The sequence below is a fragment of the Miniopterus schreibersii genome (assembly GCF_964146895.1).
Source record: "Miniopterus schreibersii genome assembly, chromosome: 2".
Lineage (NCBI taxonomy): Eukaryota > Metazoa > Chordata > Mammalia > Chiroptera > Miniopteridae > Miniopterus > Miniopterus schreibersii.
In genome coordinates this window covers 184,116,017-184,141,132 of record NC_138102.1, presented here as the reverse complement: position 1 = coordinate 184,141,132, position 25,116 = coordinate 184,116,017, and the positions used below count along the sequence as shown (strand labels likewise).

The window sequence follows — 25,116 nt, the reverse complement described above, 5'->3', positions numbered from 1 at the left end:
GGAAGTATGTGGGACGCGACTAGAGATGAACAAACCCACAGCTGTGTGGAATGGACAGAAACAGTCTGAGCATCAGTGGAAAGGTCCCAGGAACCTCAGGTGCACCTAAGGGCTGAGTACAGCATCTGTCGGACACCCGTGGGCCCCGTCTTAGGGACTCTAGAAAGTAGAATGTGCGGAGCCCCCATCTGACTCCGCTCTGATGAGCCTCGGAAGTGCTGTGCGGGGAGCTGGCCCAGCGCCACTCAGCTGCAAAGCCGCCGGACCCTACACGGCACGATCCCATCGGACGTCAGATTCCAGCGGAGCAGGTGACGTGACAGCCCCCGAGCTGGCTGCTCTGATGACCGTCAGCTGCTCCGGTGGCCGTCAGCTGTTGCTCACCTCCCCGAGCTCTTCATAGCTGGGGTCATGTCTGAACACGAAGCCAGGAGGAGGAGGCGGGGAGGTCAGAGAGGCAGGAATCTCACGGCTGCTGAACCACTGCCAAGCCCTCAGTATGAAGGTGTTGCCAACTCACATTCACTTACTCAACAACCAGAAACAAAACAGGCAACAAAGGGCCGCAGGCCCGACCAGCCACAGTCCCAGGAGGCTGCGCCGCAGAGCTCGGCGCAGGACGCCAGAGACATCGTTCCTGCAGGAGTCCCGCCTGGCTGCGTGAGGCCTCTGCCCACCTCACTTACTCCAGACAGTGCCTGGAGAGGCTGTGGGTGTCCCTATGGGAAGCCGGGCGACACCGCCAAACCGGGGCAGGCCTGGGCCAGTGAGGGGCTGCTGTCTGCTGGGCTGGGGACAGGCCCTTTCTGCCTCTAATACCCCCACCTGCTGATTAGGTGTTTGTGAGGCTGCCCCAGGTGGACTGAGGCTGGCAGGAGTCCTGGCATCCCAGGGGCAGGTCAGCTGATGTCCTGAGCCCCATGCTGACTGAGGCCAACAGGCAAAGCCAGGCGCTGGCCCAGGCAGGCTGTGGGCCTGCACCCTTCAAGAGCCTGAGCTGGGCCTCCTGTCAGCTGAAGCCCAAGGCCCGGGTCTGGTCCTTACCGGCCAGGCAGCAGCAGAACCAGTGTGGGCCCCAGGTCAAACCTGAGTCGCCCCACCCTGGGCAGGCCACCTCACCTCTTACAGGGACTTGGGAGGACCCCCCCCCAAGTGTGCAGGAGCCCTGACCAGGCCCAGCCCAGACAGACCCAGCAGGAGGATGAGTCCCTCTTCCCCACCCACACCAGGGTCCCACCTGAGAAAAAGGTCAGTGCTAAGCTAAAAACTTTATTTGGCTTATAAAACTCCACATCCCGAGCCGTGCCCCGAGCAGTGCAGAAAGCGCAGGACGCTGTTTCGGGGGAGTGGGCCAGGCCTGCAGCAGCTCTGAAGCTGGTGGTGACCCCTGGGCTGAGACCCTGACAGACTCACAGGTGTGGTGGCCATGAAAGCGTGAGGGCCACCACCACCAGCAAGGCGTGCCTGGCAGCAGCCACAGTCCTTGTATGGCGGGGACCTCACTCCGCAAGCCTTCGGCCACCACGCCGGCCATGGTTGTCCCGCCAGACGCAGTAGTTGAGTGTGGCAGCGAAGGCCAGCCAGGCCAGGTACGGGTAGAGCAGCCGAGCGGCCGAAGGGCTCACCCGGTGCCAGGCCATGGTGGTGGCTGCTGCCAACCCACCCGTCAGCAGGAGGTCCACCAGGGCCTGTGGAGATATGGCGGGGAGGGAGGACAGGGAGGCCTGAGGCTCAAGGTACCCACAAGGGTGCATGTCCCAGCTGCCCAGCCACTTGACCGCTGGAGAGATCACTCAATTCCACCCTAAATGACCCAGCCACGCCCCTCTCCAGTTCTCCACCTCAGTTTCCCCGTATGTAAAATGGGGACAATGGCTCCTGCCTGTCCCACTCCATGTGTGGGGTGCACGGCGCCAGGTGTGATGTGGGTTTCCCTACACAATGGCCCCTAAACTCAAGCCAGCACCCCTGTCTGGCTTCAGTCAGAGCCTCTCAAGGCTCCTTGGCTGCAGGAAAAGCAGCCAGGAGCTCCACAGCTGGGCACTGGCCACTAAGAGCTTCCAAAGAGAGGCTGACGTGAGCTATGTGCCACCTACTACAGACCCTGACCCTGCCTGGGATGTGATGCCCATGCCCCCCACAGGAAGCCCACCCCTCCATGGACCATCCCCAGGGACCAGGGGAACACTTACCAAACCCATTTGTCGGGAGCCAAAGAAGATGGGAGGCCATGCCCAGTTCAGGGTCAGCTGCCCAGCATAGAGGCCCAGGGGAACCACAGCCTCCTCTGAGAAGCCCCCCAGCTCTTTCCAGACCATGTAGGAGCCATACCTGAAACAGAGGCCACCTGTCAGGGCACCAACAGGGAAGAGGCCAAGAGCCTCCCTGGGGGGCAGGGAGTCACATTCACCTCTGGGATGACATAGTAATGGCTCAGGCATTCCCTGCCACGGACTGCTGTGTGACTTCAGGGAAGCTGCCTGACTTCTCTGGGCCTTCATTTCTCACAGGGTTGCTGTGGCGAGTCAAGTTAACACTGGCAGTGCTTAGGGCGGTGCCTGGCACATGAGATACTCAGTATTTACCATAATTATCATTATCGGTGCTGTGAAGAAGGAAGCACCTGAGGCTCCTAACCCAGCCTGGGCACTGCAGAGAATGATGGGACATTTGGGCTGGGCCTTAGAGGATGAGTAGGAGTTTGCCAGGGGGAGTTAACAAGGCTATGCCAAGGCTTAGAGACATGTGGGAGACCCTGAGTCAGCCCACATGACTGCAGATTGAGGTCTTGAGGGCACCGGAGAGGCAAAGCTGAAGAGGCAAATGGGGACCTGGTCATGGGGGCTCTTAGACCTCAAGTGCTACGATAACACCGCTGACTGTAACAGCCAGTGCCCTTTAACACTACACACCCCAGGCACCGCTCTAGCTCTTTCCAAGCATTAGTACATTTCATCCTCATGATAATGCTGAGATGGGCAGATGTATCACCCCCATTTTACAGGTGAGGAAACTGAGGCACTGGGAGGTGAAATGTCCAAGATTTCTTAACAGGCAATCAGCAAGTAGAGGCAAGATTTGAACCGAGGTGGCCAGGGCAGAACCTGGGATCTTTACTCTGCAAGAGATTGGACCTCCTCAGGGCCTAAGGGAGCCTCCATGGGGTTCCAGGAAAGAGACAGGGCCACGTTTGTGCTGTCTCAGGATCTCAATGGTAGAGAAAGGCCAAGGAGGACTGCGGGGGCCTGGAGGCTAGAGCGAGTTGAAGCAGAAACAAGGTATCTGGGCCAGGACTGGAGAGAAAACAGGACACAGGGAATGCTGGGAGCCTAACAGGGCTGGCGGGGGGTGGGGCCCAGGTGACCACAACAAGGTTTCAGGGGCTTACTCCCACCAGAACCCTGGGGCATCCAGCCTAACCTCTGCTACCTGCCTCTAGGATGCCTAGTGTCTGCAGTCCCACAGGGCACTGGGCTGGCACAGAACCAAGACGCAGGGAACATTCCAGAAGGTGGGAGGGACACTGACCTCAACTAATGAGTGCGGTTCCCACTGGAGCACCCAGGGGACGCCCTCATGCAGCACTTCCTTTCAGCATAGCCACTCCCAGGGTCTAGTCCAGGGGCTCCTGCAGCGTCCCTACCCTCTAGCCCCGGCCCCAAATGGATGCCCAACAAATGGAAGCTACTATTACTGCTTCTGTTGTTACTGCCATTGATCTGGGAAGCATCCACACTGCCCACGCCTGAACTTTGCACACTAAGCCAGTCTCGCCCTGGAATTGTGAAAACAGCCAGTGTGGGGTTGAGCCATCCGGCCCGCCCCTCAGGAGGCCCGGAGGGGAAAGTTCGGTGGGGAAATCAACAGGCCCCGCAGCTTTCTCCACCCTCCCTTGGCAGAAGAGGCCCAGAAACAGTGCCAGCTGCCCAAGGAACACTGGACAGTTAAAACCCTGCAGGAGACGCCCTGCCTCAGGCCTGGGCCCCTATAAAGGGGAGGACAGTCCTGCCCCCCTGCCCGATGGTGGACGGGCCCACCTACCCCATGGTCGAGTAGAGCGTGGCCCAGATGGGGCCCAGCGTCCAGCGAGGCGGGTGCCATGAGGGCTTCTGCAGGCTGGCATACCAGCGGAGGCCCTCTCCGCGCACATGGTAGGAGCCCAGGAAGGCCCCCAGGCTGGGCGCCAGTGTGAAGCCCACGGCGGGCACCCAGGGCGGGGCCATTGCTGCTTGGGCAGTGGTTCTGGAAGCTCTGAAAGAAAAGACAGGGCTGGGGTAAAGGCCGGGTGATCCAGGGCCGAGGCCTCACTGAGCATTTCCAGAGGACCTACTGTGCGCAGACTGGGGGTCAGGCCTACAGTCTCCTTCAGCATCGCAGAAAGTCCTGGGGCCGACCTGTTACCAGCCCCTCATCACTCATTGATCAAAAGATGGGGAGATGGGGAAACACTGGCAGCCCTGCCATCCCGCCCCGGGGCTCCAGTGAACACATTTCCATCCAAACTCCTGCCCCACGCCCAGAAGGCTGCCCTGACTGCAGGAGCCGCGCAGGTGCCCCGTCCCCACTGTCAGCTCCACCTCAGCTCCTGCCCCAGCTTCCAGGGTCCTGCGCGCTCACCTTCAGCCTTGCCTTCGGTCCCGACAAGTGAGCCCTCCTCTCTGCCACCTCACTCAGGCCAGTCTGGGTCCCCTCCACCAATCAGGCTTCCCAGCTTTTCCTCCCCAGGCCAAGTGACAGCCAGGGCTCGGGGAGGCCTGTCAGTTCACACCCTGTGCTTTAGGTTCCAGTACTTTCATTCATTCATTCATTCGGCAATGGCAGCAGACAGAGCTTGGCTCAAACCCTGGCACCCCCCCCACTAACTCACTGTGGCCTCAGGCAAATCACTTCAACCCCCTGGACTGGCCTCAGTTTTTTCCCCTGTAGAATGGGACACCAACCCGGCCTACCTGGGCCCAGCCCAGTGTGCGGACTGTGTACTCAGGTGATTCATCACTCCCCCACGGCCCACCCCAAAATCACCTTCCCTTCCTGTGCGCCAGAGGGAAAGGGGCCTACTTCGGGTCACACAGCACTCTGGGGCCAGGCTTGACCTGGGCTGAAAACCTGCTCCTGCCTTGACACCCAGGGCCCCCAAGGTGGTGAGTGGGAAGGGACAGGAGTTAACAGGAATGCAAGGCTGGGGAAGTCCCCACAGCAGCACTGAGAGGCTGGCCGGGCTCAGGGTAAGGAAGGCCTCTGTGTCGGGCCTGGACGCTGCCACCCCCAGAGCTGGGGACCCAAACATCAGACTTCTCCATTATGATCATTGGCCATGCCCCCTTGCCCAGCAGCCCCAAGGTTTGCACTGAGGACCTACTAGGTGTCCAGCAGTATGCCATGCCCTTGGCAAGCTGAGATGCTCATTGGGGCTGAGAGTCCAGAGACAGTAAGGGGGCAGGAAGCCCAGGCTGGGCATCTGGGGCCAGCTCTGCCAGGGCCTGCTGGGGGACCCTGTCAATGCCCCTAAGCTTCGGCTTCCCCATCATAAAATGAGGGAGCTGAGCTCCCACTAACACACTCCGACCCTAGTTAGAGAATCTAGGGGTATCTGTTTGCATGAGGTAAGAAGCCACACACTGGATTCAGTTCACTAAACTTCCATCACAGCCAGCTAGGGTGGGGGCTGGGGACCCAGGGTGGACGGAGCAGGGAGGTCCTGAGAGAGAGGGGCACAGCCCTCAGAAGGGGCGTCTTGGCCTGGGATCTGGGAAAGATGGTGCTGGAAGGACAGCGAGCACTTTCTCCACAGGGACACACAGGAGGGGATCCAGGGGTTACAGAGGACAAGGCAGGCTGGTGTGGACTGGAGGGGTGGCGGGAGGGAGCGGATGCAGGGCAAGGCCCTGCTCAACCTGGAGGCCAAGCAGCCAACAGCTTCAGAGCCAGGGCTGCCCCGAGTAGGTTTTTCAGAGCCCAACACCCCAAGGTTTTGTGGGTGGGGGTGTTCATGTTACCCTAACAACACCCAGCACGTGCCTAAGAAATCCCCACACAGTGACCTGGCCCTGGAGCCCACCATCTAAGTCCCCCACTGCACAGAACAAAGGTCCACCAGGCGGTGGTGGCTTCCCTATGGCTGAAGTGACAGAGTAGGGCATGACCCGGTACTCCTGTGCCCAATCCAGGCTGCCTCTTTCAAGGCCTGGCTGTATTTACGCTGCACTGGGCCTGGGGGATCAGAGGTTCGGGAGGGTCAGCAAACAGAGAGGCCAGCTGACCCACGTGGGGGGAGGGCCAGGCAGGGAGTTTCCTGGGCCTCTTGGGGACTGCCTGGCTCCTGAATCACCACATTGGGGGACCTACCAAGCTGAGTCATGATGGGCCAGGCTGGGCAGGGTGGCTGGACCAGGCAGGCCTGAGAGAGATCGGCTCTGGAAAGGGGCCCCAGGGAGGGCCAGGAAACGCCAGACCATGGCCAGGAAGGGGCTGGGGACTCAGGCAGAGGGCAAAGCCACCCACCCTTGTTTCTAACTCTGTCAGAAGTTGACTGAGAACCCAAACCTTGGCTTTGCCTCCAATCTGTTTGGTGACCCCAGGCCAAAGCTCCTCTCTGGGCCTCAGTTTCCTCCTATGGCAAGTGGGTATAACCTGCCCTGCCTGCTTCATGCGGTGATGGGAAGGCTCAAGTGAGGGCCAGACAAATGAGGGGCTATGGGTATGAGTGTTGGGGGTCACTTGCCCCATTTACTCCATGGAGCAGACCCAAGGCTGAGAAAACACCAGCTGGTTGGCCACTTTACACACAGGTGAAAATGCCTTTCAGAAGGTCCCACCCTCAGGCCTGGGGCCACTCACAGGGGTGCCTCCAAAACAGGCCAAAATGGGCAAAGCAGAAGGCTCAGGACCTGGGGTCCGGAGAAGGTTCTAGGCCTCCGGGAATGCCTGGCACCAGCGGGCGTGGTGCTGGTGGAGGTGCGCTGTGGGCCAGGCTGGGCTCATCCTGGTGGTGATCACCTCACTTACTCTTCATGGAGCCTGAGCCACACGGCCTCTCGGCCTCCATGGTGGACTCGTGACTACTCCCACGGTCCAGAGGAGGAAACTGAGGCACAGGGACTCACAGAACTTTCTGGGTCTGTGTAACAGACCAAAAACTCCACCCCTACCACCCCCTGAGCTGGGAGTCTGCTGGCCACTCACAACAGCTGTCGCCTCCCCTCTCTCAGCCTCCTTCCCCATTCCAGCTGGGTACCTACGGCCTGTCTCACCCCAACTCAGCTGCTCCGCCCACTGACCAGGACCAGAAGGCTTTCTGGAGCCAACAGCCTCACTCTCTCCAGTCCTAAGGCCCATGTCCCAGCCCCCATGGAGCATCAGGGCAGTGGTTACAGGGTCTAAACCTTCCCTGTCCCCAAACTGGGACCCAGGACCTCCTATCCTTGTGATGCTCCACTTCTGGCCCTAGGGCCTCACCGCCCCCGCCTGTGTCTCCATCTGTTAAGTGCGGCTGAGCCGGTGGGTCTCTGGGGGATCCTCCGGTTCTCTGTGGCCTCCCTATAGGTGACCCTCCCTATAAAAGGTGACAAAACTGCCCAGAAACAGCATAAAGGGTTTTGCCCTTTCTCTGGCCCCTCCCTCCCCAGCTTACCCAACCCTCCTGGCCTTGTCTCTCCCTGGAAGTCACCATTGTCCCAGGGATTGTGCTTTTTTGTTTGTGTTTAAGGACTCACAGCTAAGCCCCCTCATTATAACCTCTGAAGTTTTTCCACTATGAAAGTGTCCAACGTACCAGAAAACAAGTCTGGAAGGATCCACAGCCCACTGGTAACGTGTGTGTGTGTGTGTGTGTGTGTGTCTGGGCTGGGGTAGGGCTGGGTGACAAAGGATGGATCTGCTTTATGGGGCATGACTACTTTTTTAAACAGAGAGAGCACATCCAGGCAAAACTAAGTAAGAGAAAATACAAATTTTAAAAAACCCAGATTCAAAAATAAAATAATGGAAAGACAAAAGTGTGCACAGTAAAAAGGAGGCCCCTCCCTGTGAGCCTCTCACTCCACCTGAGCCACCCACTGGGAGGCTTTGGGAACAGATGCCACTGGTTCAAAGCCCAGGTCCACTGCTGTAGCTCTAACCTTGTTCCTGGGTGAGCCTCAGTTTCCCCTGTGGGGGCCCAGGCTCCCTCTGGGGGTGCGAAGCAGCCATCTGGAGACTGAGAAGAGGCAGCCTGCCTCCCTGCCTCACCTGCTACTCCCCCTCCCTGCTGCTCAGCCCCTTTCACCACCAGTGGACAAGCTCTGTGGCCTCAGAGGAGCTGACGGAGGACCTGATGGTGACACCTGTCTCCTACCGCCCTGCGGGGGCCCGCTCTGCCCCAGAGACACCAGGCCCTCAGCCCACATCCTGGCGGCTCAGCCTTTTGGTCAAGAGCCTGCTGTGCGGCTGCTTCCTGTTCGCGGCCTCCTCTGGCACCCCCTCCTCGCCCATGACCCTCTTGGAACAGCCTCTGCCCCTTGTCCTAGGGGAGGCTCAAGTCCTGCCCCTCCCGCAGCCCATCCTTGGGCACGTGGCTGGTGCCAGGTACCAACACGCCCTGGCAGGCCGGCGGGAGAGGCTCACAGCCCAGAACAGGCCGCCGGCCGCTTCCAGGCCTGCCCCAGCACTCAGCAGTGTGTTCGAGGCCGCAAGTCCCACTACCCTTCCCACGGGGCTTCTCTGGGCCTCAGTTTCCCTCTGTGGCAGTTGCATGTAAGATCCCGGTGGGTCACACACGAGGCCCATGTCCAAGGCTACAACGCCCCTGAGCACTGGCCCGGGAACTAGGGGGCAGGTTCTAAGGTCCTTTGGGGTCTTACCTGGCTTTGGGCAAATAGCCTCCCCAACCTGGCCTGGCTTGCCTCCCCCAGAAACGGGTGCTTCCAGCGGATCGGGAGGCCTCTGCCTCTCTGCCCCTGCCCCCCCCCCCAGGCTTGCTAATCGCCCCAGTGGGCGGAAGACGGGGTGTCTGCCCCGCCCCGCGGCGCTGCTTCCCGCGGGACGTGCGCGGGGCTGGGCTAACCCCGCGGGGGTGGGGCGGGCTGGGGCGGGCTGGGGCGGGGCTGCCCAAGCTCCTACCCCCCCATCTCCCGATCTCCCCATGGCCCGCGGGTAGGAGCCAGCGGAGCCCGGGCCGGGCCTCCCGCCGCCCGCACCAGCGGGTCCCGCAGCCAAGCCCCCAGCGCAGGCCCGCGGCCGCCCCTCGGGTCCCCGCCCCCGGGCTCCGGCCTCAGTTTCCCCCTCGGGCCGCGCGCGGGCGGGCCAGCGCTGTCAGGGGCGCACCCCCGGGGGGCCCGGGGTCCCCTTGCTCGCAGCTCCCTGGGCGCCCCGACCCCACTCACCAGTGACGCGGACTCGCTCCGGGAAGGGCACTGCGCGGCGGGCGCTGGCAGCCGAGTCCCGGGCCCGCCCCGCCCCGCCCCGCCCGGCCCGGAGCCCGCGCCGCCCACTGGCTCACCCCGCCCCGCAGCGCCGCCCGCACTCGCGTCTCTGCCTCCCCGCCGCCGGCAGGTCGGCGCCACGACCCAGCCGTGTCCGCAGGCGGGCCGCTCCCCTGGAGTCTCACTTTTCCCATCCGTCAGATGGGTCCACAGAGAGGGGAATTCCGTCGCCCGATGGGAGAACCTGAACCTCCCGCTGCCCAGCAGCCTGGCCCACCCTCTCGGAGGAGCACCGGGGGTCTTCTAGCTGCCGCCCAGGGCAGCAGGCAGCCTGCCCTCTGTCCTGGCTCGGCCACTCTGCAGCTGGCTCTTCGGCCTCCGTCTCCTCATCTGTAAGATGGGCACACCGCCGTGGGACCGATGAGGAGGCCACAGGGTAATGCAAGCAGGGCGCCTTGCAGACACCTGGCGCTCAGTGAGAGGAGGCTGCAGTCATCCCAGCCCAGAGGTGGCCTCCAGTTTGGCCTCCAGGGTCACCCTGGTGGACAGGCAAGGCCGGCCCCAGGCCTTGGGCGCCTCCCCTCCCGGTCTGCGGGCTGCTTTATCACTGCCTGTCCCAGTCACCTTGGCCGCCTTGCTCTGGCCGAGCCCTCGGCCTGCAGGAGCCGCGACCGCCTCGGGCCGCCTGACTTGACTAGACCCCGGCACTTCGTGTCCCCTGGCCCACTGCACCTTTGACTGCCTTGGTGTAATGACAAGTGTGATCCAGGCTACATTCCATCCACCCGTTCCCCAAAGAATGAGCGCCCCGGCACTTTGCCTCGGTTCCCAGGGAAGGCAGCCGGGCCGCGCCTCCCGGAGCCGCCAGCCCTCACCCTCCTCCTGTGCAGAGTGCCCGCCTGGCGAGTGGCACGCTTCCCTCCCCGGAAGCCCAGTGGGGAGAAAGCAGCACGGTTTCCCTCGGGCCTCACCCCTACTGCACGCAGGGCTCCAGGCTCACGGGGCGCCCTGGGAGGCAGAGATTGCTGCAGGCCAGGGCCCAAGGGAGGGGCTGAGCACCCAGCAGGCAAGCCCTGCCCTCGTCAAACTAACGCCCTTCACTGGTGAGACCCTGCCGCTCAGAGGGGGAGTTGCTGCCCCAGGGACTCCCACTGCGGGTCTGGGTACAGATGTGTATGCCCCCTCGGCCCTGCCTGCCAGCCTCCCGTGGCTTCTGCCTCCCTCCTCTCCACCCCGTGGCCCCCACCTGAGCCTAGACAGCAGCCACAGCGTCTGCCTGGCCCTGAGCGCCCTCCCTGCCCTTCCTCCATGGCTCTCACTGCCCTAGAAACCAGCCCAAGCCTTGTACCTGCACTCAAGGCCCTGCCAGGCTGGGGTCAAGCTGACTACCCCACCCTTTCCCACCTCCGTACCTTTGCACACACTGTTCCCCCTGCCCAGAGCACTGTTCACCCTCACCCTCACCCTGGGTATCTCCATGTGTCCACGTCTGACTGCTCTCCAGCGTCACCCCAGAACCCTAACTCTGCAGCCTCCACTCTAACTGGGCTGTGACCTCCGAACTCCACAGCCCTGAGCATGGGAGCCTCTCTTGGGCATTTGTGATGTGCCAGCCTCAAGGGACATATCTATTGAGCACCTGGGGGGCCCAGCTCTGGGCTGAACCCTGGCAGATACAACACAAGCAAAGCCAGCCTTTGACCTGTCCGTCAGGAAGGAGGCAGGGAAAACACCCTCCCAATCCCCAGAGAGCGGGCCCCGCCTCGCATCCTCAGAGAGGCCAAGGGCAGCCCACACCTGGCCGGAGGAAGTGGCCATGAAGGCCGGGGCTGAGGAAGACCGCTGGGCAGGTCACACTGGACTAGCTTCAGTCTCCCTGAGCCTCGGCAAGAGCCCGCTCTCAGGCAGTCGTGGGCAAGGTTGGCGGTGAGGTCGGGCTGTGGTGGGGCTCTGGCCAGGCACTCGGCAAGAACTGGTCAGAGACACGGGTTGTTCTGTCCTCTTGCTTCTGAGCTCACTGCCCCTGTGTTCAGACAGGGTAAGGGTGGTCACTTGGGTGAGATGGAACTTGTGTCTTCAGCTGAGCCAGGCAGCAGGCAGTGGGGACCTCATAGCGTGCAATCAAGACCAGCCATGTGTGGACAAGACTCTGGGCCCAGCTCACCAGGGATTCTGTTCTTAAAGGCACCATGGTGGCAGCTGGCATCTTGGTGACGACAGCCCTCAGTACGCCAGCCCTAGAGCCACGCTGCTTCCAGCTGGACTGGCTGCTTGCACAGCTGTGCAACATCATCTGGGTCCCTATCCATCCCCACCTGGGCGATGCCCTTGACCCCTCTGCTGGCTGGCACATTTCCTGGGTGGCACCTCCATGCCTTTCCTGCCCCCCCCCCCGTTTGTGATGACCCCATCCTCCTCTAGGAGTCCTTGAGAAAGACTGCTTCGAGGTATCATTTGGAAATCTTGCACCCTTCCCTGTGGTTGACCGACACTTGGCTGAGCAAGAATTCAAAGCTGGAGACATTTGTCCCTCAGCATCATGAAGACATGGTCTTCCAGCTGCCACAGTGCTGACGAGAAGGCTGAGGCTATTCTGTGTTTTGAACCTTTGTATGCAACCTATTTTGTTCTTCCTGGAAGATTTTAAGATATTTGTCTCCGGAGTCCTGGAATTTCACACTGATACTCCTCTATTGCCTGAGCTCAGGGGCCTTTCACGCGGGAAACCCATATCCTTTATTTTCCAGAAATTAAAAATAAATTACTGATTTCCTTCCCTCTATTTTTTCACTTCTCTTTCTGGAAACCCTGTGGCTCAATATCCTGGGCCTCCTGGGCTGGTCTCCTAACTTCCTTTTCTTTCCTGCTTCTCATGTTCAGTGTGTTTTGTGTGTTTTTTGCTTTACCCTCTGTGAGGCTTCCTCGGCTTTCTCTTCTTGGCCCTCTCGAGTTCTTCAACCCTGCCTCCTGTTTTTCATTTCCAGGGATTACTTTCTGTTTTCTGAATGTTCTTTTTACGTAACTTCCTGTTCCTTTTTCATGGATGTAGTGTCTTCTCTTACTTCAATGATTGTTCTCTTTAGTCTCTGAATTCTATGTGGTTTTTTTCTGTTTATAAGAGGATTTTCTCAGATGCCTGGGAAACTTCAGATGGCTGCTCATGATTGGAAAATAAGTCTGTGAATGGTCATTGTGGGTTTAGCTTCACTGTAAGTTGAACTTGGTGCGCCCTTTGTCTGGGAACTTCCTGGACTGTCAATATCTTTAGGATTTTTTTCTTGGACTGGTCAGATTCCCCAAGGTCCTCCAGCCCCTTGCCTGGATGGTAGGGGTCTAGCTCCAGGTTGCTGGGAGCTCAGTGGGGGAGAACACTGGGGGACGTCTCTGTCTGTGCATTCAGCATTCAGTACCCACCTGTTCTGGCAGAGTTCCCACATTCACCACCATCCCTGGCATGCCCAGCCCTTTCCAGCGCTAACCCCCAGATGGGGGAGGGGCATCACCCAGTGGCTAGAGAGAGGGAGGGGATCCAAAGATCTAACTGTTCCTCAATTACACCTTCAAATAGTTCTGTTTACTTTAGCCTTCTTTCACCTTTAGATCTAGAAGCAGCTTGTGCTACCAGTTCCTAAAATTTTGAAAATGCTGTTGTATGAATAAGGGTTGGTTCTCAGCTCCACAGCTGGGAGGGATTTGGCTGCGGGGGGTCAGCTAAGTCAGGTAATACTGGTCTACCTGCTTTCTGGCTTCCAGAGATACTGTTGCTGGGGCCCCTTTCCTGTTCTCCTTGTCCTTGTGAATTTATGTCTTTAAAAGATCTCTTTACTGCCTGGCCAGTGTGGCTCAGCCGTTGAGCATCAGCCTATGATCCAGGAGATCAAGGTTCGATTCCTGGTCAGGACACATGCTGGAGTTTCGATCCCCAGCAGGGGACCTGCAGGAGGCAGCTGATCAATGACTCTCATCGTCAATGTTTCCCTCTCTCTCTCCCTCTCCTTTCCTCTCTCTGAAATCAATAAAGACATATAAAAAAAATTTTTAATAAAAAAATAAAAGCTCCCTTTACTGTGGATTTCCGGGCTTCTGGAGGCAGTGGGCACTCTGTTCATTTTCCACCTGAAACTCTCCTCCGTATCTTTTATGACCACAGCATTGTATGGATTTGCCGTAATTCACTTAACGAAGCTCCTCCAGTTGGGCCCGCAGCTCATTCCCACTCTTTCCTTGTCACAAGCAAGGCAGCGATGATGTCCTGAGAGCTAGGGCTTTGCTCATTGAATTCTTGTCTTGGACCAAACTCACTGAAGACTTGCTCAGGTCATTCTACCCGATCTTTCTCATTATGGGTGGGTGGGTGTGTGTGTGTGTGTGTGTGTGTGTGTGTGTGTGTGTGTGTGTGTGTCCTGGGCTCTTTCGAAGACGCTGGCAGGAAATGAGAGAGAAGCCGAGGGAGAGGGGGAGGGGAGGGGAGGGGAGGGGAGGGGAGGGGAGGGGAGGGGAGGGGAGGGGAGGGGAGGGGAGGGGAGGGGAGGGGAGGGGAGGGGAGGGGAGGGGAGGGGAGGGGAGGGGGAGGGGAGGGAGGGGAGGGCGTGGTTAGGGGTGAGGTCAGGCGTTAGACTCTTCCACCCGGCCTCACCCCGTCACTCAGCAGCCAGGGAGCCCCAGAGTCCCTTCCCCGCTGTCACTAACCACCCGCCGCTCCATCCTAGAGCCTCTGTCTGCTCGCCCACACGTGGGGGTAATACTGGTGCCCATTCACACAGTGATGCTGTGAGACATTAAATATTAAGCTAACGTCCGAAAAACATCCAGGGCTTCGTTCGGCGCAACGAGTGTGTATTGCGTGTTTATTACCGCGCGGGCTGCGGGAAACGTTGTAAAACGGCGGTGGCCTCGCTCGCCGCCCGGCGCAGCTGGGAGAGTCCAGCAGGTACTGAGGCGGAGGGTGCGGGAGCGTCCCAGGGAGCCTCTAAGCGTCCCGCGCGCTGGCGGAAAGAGGGGCGATTGCACGGCGCTGCGTGGCTCGGTCCGTGCACGTTTCTGAGCGCTCGCCTTCCCGGGGGGGGGGGTCAGCAAGCGCGGGGGTCACTCCCGAGACCCCCGCACGCGGCCGCGAAGGCTCAGAGCCGGGGCGGAACCAGGAATCGCGGAACCTTTCTTCCCGTCCCGGGTGCCGGAGCCGCCCGGAAGGAGGGGCGCCAGGGACCGCGCCGCGCCGCGCCGGCGCAGTCGGACGTCGGTCGCCTCGGTAACGCGCGTGGGGCCGGGTCCTCAGCATGAGTGTTCGGGTGGCGCGGGCTCTGAGAGCCTGGGACTGGGGTCCCCGCAGCCGCCGCGGCGCCGCGAACTTCCGGCCGTCCCCGCCGGGCGCGGTGGACGTGGCGGAGCTGCTGCGGGACGCGACGACCGCCGAGGAGGCGCCCCGGGAGGCGGCGGCGAGGCGGCCGCCGGGCCGGTGCTCGGTGCTGCTGTTCCCGGGCCAGGGCAGCCAGGCGGTGGGCATGGGCCGCGGCCTGCTCCGCTACCCGCGCGTCCGCGAGCTCTACGCCGCCGCCCGCCGCGTGCTGGGCTACGACCTGCTGGAGCTGAGCCTGCGCGGGCCGCAGGAGGCCCTGGACCGCACGGTGCACTGCCAGCCCGCCGTCTTCGTGGCCTCGCTGGCCGCCGTCGAGAAACTGCACCACCTGCAGCCCGCGGTGAGGCCCGAGCTCCCACCCGCGACACGTTGCGCTGGGTCCGCGTTCCCGCGCTGTGCCAGGCGCTGGAGACACAGCCATAAACAAACAAACAAACAAAAACAAACAAGAGGAGAGCTTGCATGTTAGGGGAGGGAGACAGATCATAAGGAGTAAGTGCACCACGTAGATGGCATCCTGTAACCTGTCAGGAAGGGAAAGGTTACAGGAAGGGAAACAGCAGGGAAAGGGGCTGGGAGGTCAAGGGCCGGGTTTCGGTTGTAAGTGATCCTTAACAATTTAATTAAATTACTAAATGACTCCGGAAGGATTGAACGTCATCATCTTTGATGGTCGTTGAAAAACCATCCCGAGAATGTCATTTTTACCTGAAGGTGTGAACTGGTTGCTGCTGTTACTTATTTTTTTAATTTTTTAATTTTTTTAATATGCCTTTATTGATTTCAGAGAAAGGAAGGGAGAGAGAAACATCAATGATGAGAGACTCATTGATCGGCTGCCTCCTGCACGCCCCCGACTGGGGATCGGGCCGCAACCCCAGGCATGTGCCCTGACGGGGAAGAACCCCGATAGCCTGGATCCTAGGTCCACGCTCAACCACTGAGCCATGCCCGGCCGGGCACTGCTCTTATTTAATACTATGAGGACAGTAAATGCTGAGCTAGTACTTTAAACCTTTTACTCCATTTCATCTTCACCACAACCTTGGGAGGAAAAGACTGTTACTTTGTGGATGAGGAAAGGAGAGGCAGATACTGAAAGAATCAGTCAAGTGGTCCTATTGAATCTCTGTGATAGCATTCACTGAATGCCTACCCCAGGCCAGGTCTGTGCTGAGTGCCTTAGAGACATTGTCTTCCTGTAATTCTCAGCAGCCCTGCGACATAGGTCCTGCTCTTTCCTCATGTCACAGATGTGATAACAGGCTCAGAGAGGTTAGGGAACTATCCCAAGCTAAGAGTCAAATCCAGCTCTTTGTGACTCCCAGAGTCATATTTCCAAGTTCTATGCTTAGTTCCCCAGCTCCATCCAGCCTGGGAGGTGGCTCCAGGGCAGAAGCAAGAGAACCCAGGGCCCTGGGTTGCAGTCGCAGCTTTACCTCACAGTCAGCCAGGGGGCTTTCACTTGCTAGGGAGGTTCCTCATCAGTAAAGGAGCTGGGTCAGCGATTGTCAGGGCCACCTCTGTGTGTCTTCTAGCTGGAGCACCAGGCCAGCCGAACCTGACTCACTGAGCCACCGCCAGCTCTCAAGTGCAGAGCCCTGGACTGAGCTCCCAAGGACAGGTCCTCACATTCTGCATCTGTCACCACAGGTTATTGAGAACTGTGTCGCTGCTGCTGGATTCAGTGTGGGAGAATTTGCGGCCCTAGTGTTTGCTGGAGCCATGGAATTTTCTGAAGGTACACAGAAAGGGGTTTGGTGGTGTACAGGGGTTTGTCTTGCTGGGCTCACTGGGCATAAGGGACACTGCCAAAAATAATTCTGGACCCACGAGTTTGATAGAGAAGGAGCATATGGATGGGGATGATATTGGAACCCGAGGACCAGACTTCACCTTGATTCTCTTTTAACCCTGAAAAGTTCATCAAGGATTTCCTTTCTGTGCTCTCATAAAATCTGGTTGCTTGACTGTCTTTCCCACTATCCTGTGCATTCTTGGTTCAATCACAAACCTTCAGTGCCTGTCACATGGTAGGAGCTCAATACATATACATTGAATGAAAAAGAGTAAGTGAATGTTTGATCTTGAGCCGTATCAGTCTCACTTTTTAACAGTTTTGCATATAGTTAAAAGTTAAACATTTTTGCTTATACTGGGCCACTCTGGCCTGAGTGCCTGGCTCGGGGCATGCTGAATGCAGACAGCAACCTGAGTGAGGGGCTGCAGCAAAGGACTTGGACATTTCTCCAAAGAAGATACACAAATGGCCAGCAAGCACATGAAAAGATGCTCAACATCACTACTCATTAGAGAAACGCAAATCAAAACCACAATGAGATACCACTTCACACCCACTAGGATGGCTTTAATGTAGAACAGGAATAACAAAAAGGAGCATAATACGTGTTGGCAAGGATGTAGAAAAATAGGAACCTTACACATTGCTGGTAAGAATGTAAAATGGTGCAGCCATTGTGGAAAAGTTTGTTGGTTCCTCAAAAAGCAAAACATAGAGTTACTATATGAGCCAGGAGTCATACTGGGAGGTCTAAGATAAAAACGTGTCCACCCAGAAAAACTTGCACACAAATGTTTATAACAGCATTGTTTATAATAGCCAAAAGGTAGAAACAGTGCGAATGTCCATCATCAGATGAATGGATAAACTAATTGTGTATCTATATAATGAAATATTAGGGATGAAAAGGAATGAAGCACTGACACAGGCAGCAACATGGATGAATTTCAAAAAGATGCTCAGTGAGGAGCCAGTCACAAAGGTCACATACTGTGTGATCCCTTTCATGTGAACTGTCCAGGGTATGCAAGTCCAAAGAGACCACAGATTAGTGGTTCCCGTGGGTGGAGAGGAGAAACGGGAAGTGATTACATTTAGCAGGTGTGTGGTGTTTTATGAGATGGTGGAAAGTTCTGAAACTAGTGAGCTGCTGGTTGCACAGTATTATGAATACAACAAAGAGCACTGCATTATACACTTGAAACAGGTTCTATTTTATGTGAATTTCACCTCAGTGTTTAATAAAAAATATAGCACTAAAGGAAATGAAAAAAGTTTCATATTTCCACAAGCCAGTAAAACTCTTCTGTATGTACATAGTTCTATGTGTGAGTAATTTGCATAATTATAGCAGGTGTACATTCTGTGTTCAGTTCTTTCACTTGACGTTTTGTGTAGTTATTTACTGCATGCTGCATGAGGGGATTTCCCATGTTCTCTCCACATGCACATGCCTGTGTGTTCTCAGCTACTGCCCACCACTGGCTCTTATGTATTTGCTGCACAGTAAGGGGGCTAAGAGCTCAGTACAAACATACATCAGTACCGAGGGAATAAGAATGTGTTAGACAGGTGCAGGACTGCTCCCCAGACCTTCTCTGTTGTCCCATCAAATCCAAGACTGGTCCCCTAACCTTTCCTTGGTCTGGTCACCTCCTCCCAGCCAGGGAGCAGACCTGGGACCAGAACGATGGATGTCCATTAGTTACAGGTCATTCCTGTGTCACGATCATTGGAGCTGCCTCCCTGGGTCCAGCCCTATCTTCTCCCCTCGCACTGGAGCCACAGTGAACCAGGAGCCCTGTGTTTTAGTCCCTCTGCCTTGGCAGTGCAGGTTCTCCAGCTCTGAGGGCAGTAGTGCTTGATTTATAATAATTATGTTACTGAACTCCACGTAATTGTAGTTTGTACATCATTCCAAATATCTGATGGCTCTTATTTTTCCTCTTCAACATGATTTCTCTAAAATAGTAAACTAATTAATAATACTTCCCAGTTTTCACAACAGTCCAGGCAGATTACATACTGTTATCCCCATTTTACTAAGAATTTGACCTGGAAGGAGATCATGACTTGCCCAAAGCAGCGTAGCCCAGTCTTCCTCTCACCTACACCAGGATTCCTCAGCAGCCACACTGTTGACATTTTGGACCATTTAATTCTTTGTTTTGGGGGTACTCTGCTTGTTGAGTAGCATCCCTGGCTTCTACCCACGAGCTGCAAGTAGCACCCCCTTCTCCACCAGTTGTGACAATCAAAAAATGTTTCTAGTCCGGTAGGGTGTGGCTCAGTGGTTGAGCATCGACCTAGGATCCAGGCGATCGGGGTTCGATTCCGGGTCAGGGCACATGCCCAGGTTGCAGGCTTGATCCCCAGTCGGGGGCATGCAGGAGGCAGCTGATCAATGACTCTCTCGTCATTGATGTTTCTCTCTCTCTCCCTCTCCTTTCCTCTCTCTGAAATCAAATAAAGATATATTTTTTAAAAATGTTTCTAGACACTGCCCTGGGGGCAAAATCACCCCTGGTCAAACCCTACACCAAGCCAGCTTAAAGGCAGGAGCTCCGTGGGTTAATCTGTGTTTTATCAAGGCCAGCACCCCACTATATATATTTTTATTTTTTCAAATATATATTTATTGATTTCAGAGAGAGGAAAGGAGAGGGAGAGAGATAGAAACATTAATGGTGAGAGAGTCATTGATCAGCTGCCTCCCGCACCCCCCCCCCGACTAGGGATCAAGCCTGCAACCCGGGCATGTATCCTGACCAGGATTGAATTGGTGACCTTTTAGTGCATGGGTCAACACTCAATCCACTAAGCCAGACTGGCTGGGCAGCACCCTACTTTTTAATGATAGTGGTACATCTGTGTATGATAGATACAGACACACAGAAGGATGGCCTTGTGGCCTGGTGACAAATGCTGATGTCAGTGTCTTAGCACGCAGTGTGGAACCAGTGCTTTGTATCACAGGTCTGGGCTTCCCTCCTTCATTATGTGCCCCGACTTTTCCAAATGCACTTCTCTCTGGATAGGTCTCTATGCAGTGAAAATCCGAGCTGAGGCTATGCAGGAAGCCTCGGAAGCAGTCTCCAGTGGGATGTTGTCTGTCCTCGGCCAGCCCCAGTCCAAGTTCACCTTCGCCTGTTTGGAAGCCCGGGAGCACTGCAAGACCTTGGGCATAGAGAACCCTGTGTGTGAGGTGGCCAACTACCTCTTTCCGGACTGCAGGGTGATTTCAGGACACCTGGAGGTTGGTGTTGAGGGAAACAGCCTTCATAGACCCTACCCCAGCACAGAAGGTTGGGATCCTTCCTCACCTGGGAGCCCACAGTGGTGTACTGGGGGCTCTACCGAGCCGTGGTCTTTGGAAAGCATGTGAGGGCCGGGAGTGGGGTGCAGTGAGCACTGCAGAAGGCAGCCGAAGGCTGGGATGCTGTCCCACTTCACCTCGTACAGACAGGGACCCTGGGCAAGTCGCCCAGCCCACTGAAAAGTAAAGGGCTGGGCCACATGGTCTCCGGGGCCATTCTGCAGAATGTCCTGGGCCTCTCACAGCCTCTGATGCGGCTGCTTCCTTAGAGAGGGCAGAGCGTTTCCTGCTGGGCTGCCCTGCCCTGCTTGTTCTCAGATGTCTGCTTCCACACCAAGTTAATTTCCTTTCCTTCTGGACTTCCCTACATTCACTGCTTCCCCAGACATTTCTCCAGCAGCTCCCACGTAACAGGCGCCGAGGGCACACGTGGCTGATAAGCCAGGGTTCCTGCCATCAGAGGAAGGCCGGCTGGGAATGGATAAGCTAGGTTTCGGGCACAGTAAGGGTCAAACTGTCTACCAATGGCCTGCAGAGGTGGCACCAGAAGGCAGTGCCTGGGGGAGATGGATACTAGGAAGAGGGGCATCCGGCAGAGGCAGGCAGCACCTGACGGAAAGGCCAGCTCTGTCCTGGGGGCTGCTTCGGGCATGCCGAGTGCAGACAGGAGCCTGAGTGAAGGGCTGCGGACGCAGGGCCAGTGTTCACACATCTTACTTCGGCCTCCCAGCCGGTCCTATGCTCTGTGGAAGGGAGTCTGACTCACACTTTACACACAAGGACGCCGAGGCAGTCAGGGTGGCAGGTGCTCAGAGATGTTGGAGGCAGCACTGGAACTGCAGTCGGTCTCAGTCTGGAATCTGCTTCCTCCACTTGGCTGTGCTCAGTTCTTCCTCTTTTAGGCTGTGCAGTATGCCAGGTGTCCTTGTGTCTGTCCTCTGAGTCAGTGGAAGCCAGCAGATCCCTTTTGTGACAATTAAGAGATCAGTTACAGGGGCCCCCAAGTAACCGTGAGGCTGGTTGCTGGTCCCCATTCATAGCCTTGGAACGATGCCCAGCAGTGGGCTGGGTCAGCCCCCAGCCCAGGCAGCACTCTTCCTCCTCAGGATCCTGGACAGGTGGGCATCGGTCTGGGTGATGGCTCTGAGTCCCAGGTGTGGCCTTTCAGTGCTGTTGGAAGGGCCACAGCCAAGGGTTTGGGGAAGGGCCGGGGTCCTCAACTGATGTTAAAAAAAAAAATGCAGCCTCTGCTGGACCAGTGCCTAAGCTGAGGGCCAGCCTCAGAGAAGTCTGCTGGACCCTACAGCAGTGACTCACCTGGGACTGGAGTTGGATTAGTCCAGAGACAACATGGAGAGCACGTTGAGACCGCTGAAATTGTGCAGAAAGTGCACGGAGGAGCCGTCTACACCGATGCTGGTGACAGAAGTCTCAGCATGGAGGAGGCCTTGGTTCAGAGACTCCTGGGGCACGTCCCTTAGTGAGATGGGGAGGTGGAGGGTGGCCATGGACCGGAAGCACCAGGTCAATCAGGGCAAGCTAGATTCTGCCGCAGCGACGACCTGAACCCCTTAGTGGTTCCCACAGGTGTGGTTCCCACAGCAAGGTCCCCATCCCAGGTAGGGTTTGCTGTGCTGGGCTCTGTGCCACTTCGCTTTTGCCTCAGGGCTCAAGTTGCTGGAGCAGCCTCCGTGGGGGACACTGACAAACAGGAGTGACAGGAGGAGCCAAGGGTTGCACTGGCCATGCCTGGGGGGAGCAGGGTGCATCCCCGCAGGGAGGGCCCCCAGAGATGCTGTGCCACCAAAAGCAGTAATCCCTTCTACCCTGTGGGGGCACACATTAGCTCCCCGTCATGTTTTTCCAGTGAACATGGATGGGCTTGGTATTCAAGATATTAATTATGTCCCTTATATAGCACTTGTATGCCAAGCGTAGTTCTCCTTACCGTAGCCCTACAACCCATAGCTGTTACCCCCATTTTAGAGAAGAAAACTGAGGCACGAGAGCTAAAGTAAAATTGCCCCAGGTCCTGCAGCTGCTGTGACTTTTTTAAGGCTTACCTTAGTCTCCCAGGGAGCAGCTGGCCTGGCCTCTGAGCAGGCTGGGGATGGGGTCAGGTTGCAGGGACACAGCAAACAGGTTAGTACACGAGAAGCCCTTCAGCAGATCCCAACAGAGGGTCGTTAGGGCGGCAGGCCCTGGGCTGTGTCCTGAGAGCAAAGGGTCTCTTAAGAGTATCTACTATTTTAAAGGTATTTGTAAATTATGTTGTTTGCAAACAGTTCCTGGTTTGGCCTGTTAGCCCTGGAGATCAGGGGAAGGCTTGGCTTCAGTAAGACAAACCCCAGGTGAGGGGGTTCTGGTAGACAGATCCTGCACAGCGAAATGAGCTTCGAGTCTCCGGAAGTTTTATGTTGGAGGTTATGTAGTAACATGAAAACAGGCTTATTAAAGATGAGGGGTAGCAGAATTATGATTGAAGACAAACATGTATTAGATAGTGCTTTTTTTAATTTTTTTGCAATTTTCTAATTGATTTTTAAAGAAAGAGAAAAATGGATGTGAGAAGGAAACATCGATCAGCTGCCTCCTTCACGCCCCTTACAGGAGGGTCGAGCCTGCAACCTGGGCATGGGCCCTGACTGGGAATCGAACCGGAAACCTTTTGGTTCACAGGACGGCACTCAACCAACTGAGCTGCACCAGCCAGGGCTAGGTAGTGCTTTCTTGTTTATCAGACACTGTCACACATCTCCGATCTGATCACTTCCCAGAAGCCTTGTGAAGTAGATGAAATTGTGTTGTTATGGATGGAAAGAAAAATACAAAGAGGTTGAGCAATTTGCCCGGGGCCACCAAGCTAGTGCATGACAGTGCTGGGGAAGGGACCCAGATCCCAGGAGTCCAGCCTCAGATCTTTCAGCCACACTGTGGTCACCTGCCCAGGGGATGGTGTGTGTGGTCAGATCCCCAGAGGAGGACTCCTGGGCCCTGACCATAGGAGGGATTCTAACTGGAACAGAGGTGAGTGGAGCCCATCCCTGCTGGCTGTTGGGGTAAAATGTGGGTGAGGGTGTGCAGAGGAGCACATTGTGGACGCAGCACTGATGGTGCCGGGCTGACTGCCTCTGCTCCTTCCCTAAGGTTTGCTTGGAATAACCTTCCTCCTTTTCTTCCAGGCTCTGCAGTTTCTCCAGAAGAACTCTTCTAAGTATCACTTCAGACGCACGAAGATGCTGCCAGTCAGCGGAGGGTTCCACACCCGCCTCATGGAGCCGGCCTTGGAGCCCCTGGCGCAAGTCCTAAAGGCCATCGACTTGAAGAAGCCCCTGGTTTCCGTGCACTCCAACGTCAACGGGAACAGGTACATGCATCCTAAACACATCCAGAAGCTGCTGGTCCAGCAGGTGGTCTCCCCGGTGAAGTGGGAGCAGACGATGCACGCCTTGTACGAGAGGAGGAAGGGCACCGAGTTCCCCCAGACTTTTGAGGTGGGACCTGGGAAGCAGCTGGGAGCCATCCTGAAGAGCTGCAACCTGCAGGCCTGGAAGTCCTACAGCCACGTGGAGGTGCTGGAGGCGGATGAGGCCCCGGACCAGCACCTGTAGTGTCTCCTGGTGGCCACGGGGTGGGGGTGGGGGGCTGCAGGGAGCCGAGCCAGCCTGTCCTGCTCAGGAAACTGTTCCTGCCACGCCTTCCTGTCCAGCCTCCTCTGGCGAGTGATAGGGAGGGATTGTTTGCAAAGAGCTTTGGCGTCACGTAAAGCACTGAAAGTGAGGATTTCTTTATGCAGCACAGTCCGTTTCTCCTCAAATCATGCCTGGATGCTGGGAAAGGAAGCAGCAGTGCAAGTTACATGAAGAGACTGGAGTTCTCACCCTGCCTCCACCAGCCGGCCACGTGGGCCGACCACAGCCCCTCGGGCTCAGGTGGCTCCTCTAAAATAGGCTGGGACAGCCTGGCCAGCAGGAGCGTTCTAAGGACGAGAAAGTGTGACCAGTGGCCATGTCCCACCCTGCATGGCAGGTGCAATGGGCACACTGGCATGGCCACCAGGTAGGACAGTGCTGGAAAAGAACGGGCTCCACTGCCCCTGCAGCCACCCACGACCATAACCTTTGCTCCTTTGTCACTGAATCCAAAGGACCTGGCTGGCCTTGGCAGCCCTGCCACCCGGTAATCCCAGGTCAGTTTACTTTCCCAAGAGACAGTACTGAGTGCCTGCTGTGTGCCAGGGACTGGGTAGCTGCCGCCCTGGCAAGAAGAGGGCCCTTTAGTGAGGCAGGAGGGGTACAGGGAGGGCCCATGAGGGCCCGCCTTTTCCCCCCACCCCAGGCGAATACTGAGTGCCTCCTGTGTGCCTGTGACTAGTCTGGCACAGGGCATATCCTCAGCCTGCTCCACACCAGGGGCACAGCACAGGCACCCTGCCAATGCCTCTCTTTGCATTGGTATGAAATGAGTAATTCTGTGCTCCTTGGGTGGTTTTTCATTGTTCAGCAACAGTGGGCAAACCTTATTGGGAATAAACCTCTGCATTTGTCTTTAAATGTTGCTAATGTGTAGACTCACGTCAGATCCTGGATAAAGCTTCTCGTGTTTAATTCCAGTGTTTCTCAATGGGTCCTGTTGGCCTTTGGGCAGACCAGCCTTCCCTGTGGGGCTTCTTGCTTGTGGGCAGCTGCCTTGACCTGGCCCCTTCGCACCAGGAGCACTTCTAGGACTGTGACCCCAAACCTGTTTCCACAGCCCGGGTGGGAACCACTGAGGATACGAGCATACAGCCTGGCTTTCTCCAGGCGTTCCTGGGAGCACAGTGAAGAAAGAACTGTTTCTTAAAACTTTGCTGTAGAAATTCTCAAACATGCATGAAGAAGTTTATTTTCAAATAATTGCCAGTTCTGTCTGAATCCCCTTTGCTGAGTGTTCTGAGCAACGAGTAGCCTAAGGAGACCAGCTCCTGGGTGGGGCTGCGCTGCAGGCAGGATGGTGCCACAGGTCTGCTCGGCTCCCAGAAGCCCCAGGTAAGGACAGCAGGGCATGGCAGTGGACGGGGCGGGGCAGGGAGGTCTGGCTGCTCTTCTGGGACCGTGCCCTGGCCCATGCGTGCTCCAAGCACAGGGGGAGGAACAGCAACCGAAGGGCAGTGGTACAGTAGGAGGGACTCCCAGGAGTGCGGCAGGCAGGGTTCTGCCTCCACCCTGAGCCCTGGGTCGGGGTGGGTGGGGGCCTTCGCCCTGCC

At 57.0% G+C, this 25,116-nt stretch overlaps 2 protein-coding genes across 3 annotated transcripts; one reads left to right on the top strand and one right to left on the bottom strand.

Annotated features, from left to right (window-relative positions):
* Positions 1-1,250: 1,250 nt before the first annotated feature.
* Positions 1,251-9,449, bottom strand: TSPO (translocator protein). Of its 2 annotated transcripts, none has more exons than XM_081128545.1 (4): positions 9,360-9,449; positions 4,042-4,251; positions 2,193-2,331; positions 1,251-1,688 (listed from the first exon to the last, which is right to left on the bottom strand). In XM_081128545.1, exons 2-4 carry the CDS (start codon positions 4,221-4,223, stop codon positions 1,500-1,502), a joined length of 510 nt encoding a protein of 169 aa, XP_080984671.1. In that variant the 5' UTR covers positions 4,224-4,251; positions 9,360-9,449; the 3' UTR covers positions 1,251-1,499. The 2 variants fall into 2 exon arrangements, with proteins under 2 accessions (XP_080984671.1, XP_080984670.1); XM_081128544.1 differs by lacking the exon at positions 9,360-9,449 and adding an exon at positions 8,838-8,997.
* Positions 9,450-14,615: 5,166 nt separating this feature from the next.
* On the top strand, positions 14,616-24,782 carry MCAT (malonyl-CoA-acyl carrier protein transacylase). Its single transcript, XM_081130128.1, has 4 exons — positions 14,616-15,094; positions 16,408-16,495; positions 19,594-19,811; positions 23,054-24,782. The coding sequence occupies exons 1-4, from the start codon at positions 14,675-14,677 to the stop codon at positions 23,480-23,482; spliced, it is 1,155 nt and encodes a 384-aa protein (XP_080986254.1). The 5' UTR covers positions 14,616-14,674; the 3' UTR covers positions 23,483-24,782.
* The last annotated feature ends 334 nt before the right edge of the window (positions 24,783-25,116 follow it).